At 41.4% G+C, this 6,268-nt stretch overlaps 1 protein-coding gene across 1 annotated transcript; it reads left to right on the plus strand.

Moving 5' to 3' along the window:
* Positions 1-1,723: 1,723 nt before the first annotated feature.
* Positions 1,724-6,020, plus strand: LOC113744865 (immunoglobulin superfamily DCC subclass member 3-like; the record flags this gene model as incomplete). The annotated part of the gene is made up of 7 exons (XM_027275918.1): positions 1,724-1,971; positions 3,320-3,484; positions 3,830-4,018; positions 4,431-4,535; positions 4,710-4,845; positions 4,981-5,191; positions 5,819-6,020. Coding segments are annotated over 7 exons (1,180 nt in total), but the record flags the coding sequence as incomplete, so codon positions are not given.
* Between the last annotated feature and the right edge of the window lie 248 nt (positions 6,021-6,268).

The following is a 6,268-nucleotide window of genomic DNA, read 5'->3' on the forward strand; positions in this document are numbered from 1 at the left end:
AGATATCGAAATGTTCAGGATGTGTGGGATTTTTTTGCTTTCTGAGTTCGCTGAAGTAGTAGACAAACATACCTACTGTAAATGGAAACCAATTGAAAAGGCACCCTCTCTGGATAAGTTTAGAACTTACACACTAAGTTCAGAGAATAAGGCTTGGACTTGGTCAGACCAGGGAAAACCCTGGCTGGGAAACACACTATCTAATAAATACCTCCAAGACCTTGACCTGCAATGCAAAATTTAATTATTATAAAGAATGTCCCTCGAATAATTTAAAAAATCCTGGAACAGTATACAAGCTGTAATATACACTACAGATAAATGTCATATTAATCAAATAAAAGATGGCAATATAGTAATTCATAACTCTGTTGCATGACTGCTCCGTCAGCATTCTTTTTCTTGTCTGTCTACTTAGATTTAATATGTTTCTATCTTCTTCCTATACTGACAGTTTCAATTTCAACATTTCATTTTGTCCAAAGGGTTCCACCATCTTGAAGTAGCATGAATGGACAAAGCCACAACTCAAGCTTTTCCATATTCCCATGGTATTCATTATGTGTGTGTTCTCACTTTTCTCCTACACATATTATACCTTAAATATAGCAAAAATGGCCTTGGTATGAAAATGGCATGAAGAAATGTTTTGCACCACAGGGCCTCATTTCCATAGTATTTTAAATGCTTTATTTTTCCCTTCCGCCTTAGGAGAAACACAACGACAGGAATGGATTATGTATTCTTGTATTCTGCCTAATAACACCTACTCAACATGCACACACATACACACAATATGTATGATACATAACTCCCCCACCCCCTTTTTTTTAAAGTTCTTCTATAGTGGAAGATAGGCCAGGTTGGAGGGAAGAAGAAAAAAAAAAAAGCAGAAATACATTAGAAAGATAAGGACAAAGAGTCAAGTGGTGAAGGTACGATAGAGAGGAGTGATGGTTGGAAGAAAGGCAATATAGGCTGCAGGTAACTTTCTGTAGGAGGTTCACACACAAGCAGCTGAACACGGTACCGCATACATCCTCTTTGCTGTATGCAGTCCTTATCTGAGGATGAACTAAGTGACTACTGTAAAGTACTCACATAGATAGTACTTGATGCTCTATTAGCAGTAGGTAGAAGAGTTACTTTTATCTTTTGAGGTTGTCTGCCAGCAAAATATTTCATTTTTGATGTAAACAGAGTCACCATGTGTTCATTTATAAATGTTAATGTGTGTTCATGCTCTGCCTTAACATTTAAGCTAATGTGCACTAAAGTAAGTGTATAATACATTTGTGTCTGACAGACACATTCAAACAGATCTTATTGTTCCTTTTGTGAGTGTGTCATAAACACACATTTCAGCTGTGAGTGATTCCACAAGGTCAGATGGCATTTTCACCCTACAGCAACATGATAAATTTAAATGGTCGTACCTCAGTGATCATGACATTTTCCTTGTATGAAGCCCTTATACTCCCCAAAAGGATTTAGACAACCTACACAAATCATGGCTACTATCAGCCAGTGTGCAATGCAAGGTGCAGGTGTTGTGTTACTCGTGCCTGGGCAATGTGACACTGTGACACAATGAGTGCTTTCTGCTACCACTTTGGTACATTTTACCGTAAATGCTTGTGTTTCATGTCAGTGACAAAACCTTTTTTTCTTTCTAATTTTCTTTCCTTCTTGTTCTACCTGTCCTCTTCTCTCCTCTGCACAGCACACTGACAATATACGGTATTAGCCAGGAAGACGAGGCTATCTACCAGTGTATCGCTGAAAACAGCGCCGGCTCCACACAGGCAAGTGCCCGCCTCACAGTGCTCTGGGCTGATGGACTGCCTGGTGTGCCCACCCACGTGCAGGCTGAAGCCCTCTCACCCACCACCATCCAGGTGTCCTGGAAGGAGCCAGATCAGAACACTCAGGACATCATTGGCTATGTGCTCCACATCCGCAGGACTTCAGGTGAGGCTGCATGGAAGAGCAAAATAACAATGTCCAATAGATTAAAAAAAAAAAGTGACAATAAAATAAATTTAGTCAAAGGACAGATGAGATGTGGGTTAATGGAAGCGAGAAGAAGAAACTCATGTAATTACGCCAGAATGAATGATCTGTGACATGTGAGAAGCCAGAAGACCTTTTTATTGAAAATTCAATACAGCTTTGAGCTAGTGCTGCAGGAAATTAAATGTTTGTGCTGAGTGATCTGTAATTATATTCACATGACTAAAAACTAAAGGAGACGAGGGAGCATTTATGTGAATAAACTTGAGTGTTCATGTAAATACGCTTTAAGTGTTTAATATAGACGTGACTGTCGTCACTCGTTTCACACACATTCATTTGCGAGCTGTGCCTACATGCAGATCTCTAAAGATGCCAGTGTCTCGTGTCGCAAGTGATTGTCACTTTCTTCCGTTGAATGTGACAAAATGAACATAGTTTGCAGGTTACAAATCTAGTGAAGAAATGTGCCTGACAGCCCATCAAGCCTATCAACAGCCTCCATATGGAAACTGTGATAAATGCTCCATTTTTAGTGTTTCAAACAGCTAAAAGTGTGTTCAGTGCTACAGTAAACTTCACCACACTCCACTGTAAAGATAGTGTCACAAGGATTATGTATTTTTTGTACTGGGATTCTGTGTGGACTGTTGGGATGATGCTCCCTGTGTGTATGTGTGTGTTTGTGTGTGTGTTCATACATGCACACTTGGATTCTTGTTTACATGCATGCAGTGTGTTTGTTTACAGCTTTGGGCAAGTGTATGTGTGTTTGTGTGTATGTGCGTAGTGAAAGTCTCATAGCGCCAGCTGCTGTTCTCCTCTATAGTTCTGTCGGATGGATAATTAAGGGCCCTAGGGGCCAACCAATAGGATCTGCAATAATTACCGTTTCCAAGATGGCCCAATGGATTGAGGGCTGGAGGTAGATAGTGGTTATGGTTGGTTGTCTCTGAATTAAGAGCAATAAAATGCTTTAACACATCCTTTATAACTCCCCCCTTTTACCCCCTCTATCTTTTCACTCCTCCCCTGCAATTCACCCAACTATTGTCATTCGCTCCCAGGGCCAAACTAGATTAGCTATTACCTAACAGAGCTGCTCTGATAAAACCAGCGAATTGGGCAATAACCATAAAATGAAGACAGAAACCGATTGTATTTATTGTGTCCTCTCTGATCTTATTTTCCATCACTTTAATGGCCGCTCCTCCTCCCATCCGCTTTTTTTTTATTTATTATTTTTTTTATTTCTGTCCTCTTTCCTTCTCTCACACTTTTCTACCCTCACAACCTCTTTCTTCAGACCCAGTGGAGATGGAGTACGAGGAGGCCGTCAGTAAGGTCACACTGCAGCAGATCATCAGGGACCTGGAGCCCTCCACCAGTTACACCTTCTACGTTAAAGCCTACACATCCCATGGGGCCAGCAAACCTTCAGATAGTGCCACCGAGAGCACTCATGGGGAGGGTGAGCAGAGCACACACACACACTCACATGGTTATCCACAAAGCATAATTTTTTACCAATAATAAACACGCATGGAGATTTGCAAAAGAGCTGTTTTGATCGCTCACCGTGAAAACTTCAGGCTAAATAACAGAACATTCGTAAGAGGTGGATAAGCTGTGATCAGTTACCGTGTCTTTATTGCTTTAATGAATTTAAACATGATTAAGCCTGCTTCTGGTCTCTCTGAACAAGACTGCGCACTGGGTGTCATAATTCACACTCCATAGATACAAAAGCTCTTCTGTTACGTGTTAGGTGCTGCAATGTAAACCACATTGGCTGACAACCTGTGTTGTGTTGCAGTGCCCGCGCCTCCGTCCCTCTACACCAAGGTGTTGAACAGCAGTGTTATACAAGCAACGTGGGAACCTTCCTCCAAGATGGGCCAACATCAAGGCTTCAGGCTGTATTACAGGAGAGCCCACACACCTCAGTTCACTGGTCCCCTCACCTTCCCTCGCAATGTCACCCAGTACAACATCACACAGCTAGGTGAGACATGTTTCCAAGGACTACAACAGATTGGGTCATGAGCTCTTGCATAACTGTGATGTTCCTTAAAGAAACCACATTTGATACTGTTATCTGGACTCGTAAACAAGCATCTCAGACTTCCTCCTTGGGACTCTGCTTGAACTTCAGAGAAGGAGTTGAGTTATTTAAGCTTCCTACTCAATAGGTGACTTTCCTTTCCTCCAGTTAAGTTAACAAAATGTATTCTAAGAGCTAAAAGAAAGACCAAATACTAATGTGTCACTGTGATAAATTGTGTCCAGTTAAGATTAATATACCCCTCTGAAATACTGGCTCGTATTTCGTACTCGTATTCATACTGGTATTTGTTTCTTGTTTTTGTCTTCCTTCGTTATCTGAACATCTCTTTCTGTCTTTTCGTTTTGTCTAGATCTTGCACTGGTTTATGAGATAAAGCTGCTTGCATACAACCAACACGGAGACGGCAACTCCACCGTGAGATTTGTTTCGCTTCGGGAGGCGGTGGAGAAATCTGGTGATTATCTGATATAACCGAACACAGCCGTGACGCTGTCTGACATCTCATCCAAGTTTAATGCATCTCACTGAGTCACACACGTTATCCTTTCTCTGGAGTTAAGTCAACTTGCTACACATACACACCCACCCGACATATCCCGCTCTTTGACTATGTATTGTACCTCCTCAGTGTTGGATGCCCCATGCGACTGTGTGAAAGATGAACAGAGCAAAACATCCACTACAGGCATCATAATCGGTATTCACATTGGAGTCACCTGTATTATCTTCTGTGTGCTCTTCCTCGCCTTCAGCTACCGCGGCAGGTCAGTACAAACAATGTAAATCCTTAACAGCAACAAATGGAACCCTGGAAATAACCAACTCAATAATTGTTGTCGAGGTAAATGTTGGTCTATACTGACAAGTGTTTTATGTGGGGGTGTTCATGTAATTCTCAGGTTAATGATGTGTAAGACGGTTCAGGCCACCCCCCAGGCAGGGCACAGCGCGGGACTGGAATCCTCATCCTCTTCCCAGGGAGCCTCTGGTCTAAACGGAGCGAGCAGGAGAGAGATGGAGGTCAATGGCACCACAGCGGTGAAGAAAGTAGCCGACAGCAACGAGCTTGAGAGACTTTTCACTCATCCCAACATACAAGATACATGCATGGTGAGTGTGACAGACAGAACACAATATGGTTAAAGATATTTTAAATGTGGTTTATTAGAATTTTAGCATCGATTCTGAAAGTGGAAGGAAAATTTAAATCCAAATTGATGTGCAAAAATAAACAGGCTGTATTGAAATGTAGTTTACCTTTCAAAATTAATTTCACTTATTTCTCACTCAGGCTCAGTCACTCCAATTCATTTAGAATAAGCATAGAAAGAAATTCTAGTCACTTTTTCTGCCTTTCTCTGAAGTTTTTCCTAAACTTTTGTGTCTCTTTGGTTAAGGATGACTGTATCTTCCACCACAATTCAAAGCAAGTTGAAATTATTATTATCACTAAAACAATGAGGCAAATCAATAAAAAGCCTCTTATTCCCAACAAAACATTACAGTTACATAATAAAACATTGTAAAAGGTGTTCTACAGACAGTAAAGGCGTAGGCTGAAGCTGCAGCTGTTTATGCCTACCTTTAATGCTTCAATGTGATGAAAGCTCAACAAAACTGAGGTAGAGCGGTGAGGGAATTTAGAAAATAAACAAAACTGTCCTAAAACCTATTCTCACATGAATTTTCTTCAGAAATGGTGTTTATGTAATTATTATTGTACGCATGTGTTTTCAGTCCGATTCCTACGCGCTGAACGACACCCAGCTGTCTACGATACCGCTGGACGAGTTCGGCGTGGAGCGAGAGACGCAGTTCCAGGAGCCTCCTGCGGCAGGAGCGGGTCGGCAGGACCAAGGCTAACCACGTATGAAGGCCAATTCACACGACGCTGTCCACAGCGTCCACTTAGACTCTACTCTCACTCAGGTTGACAAGTGTTTCCTTTCAAAGTAGTTTCTCTTTTTGTGCAAAGATTTTTTTTATTGGTAAGTTAAGAAGATATCTAGATATCGGTATGTGGCCTGGGGTTTGGGAGAACTCTCTTCTGATGGACGGCTGTTTCTAGCCTGGCAGGCCAACTAAATGTTCTTTATTTGTACAATTTGGTCTTTTGTTAATTTTCTGGTGTAGGGCAGCACACAGAATAGAGGCCCTAGAATGTCCTTGTTATACAATGATGATTTT

Source organism: Larimichthys crocea, unplaced genomic scaffold (assembly GCF_000972845.2).
Source record: "Larimichthys crocea isolate SSNF unplaced genomic scaffold, L_crocea_2.0 scaffold25347, whole genome shotgun sequence".
NCBI classification, from domain to species: Eukaryota; Metazoa; Chordata; class Actinopteri; family Sciaenidae; genus Larimichthys; species Larimichthys crocea.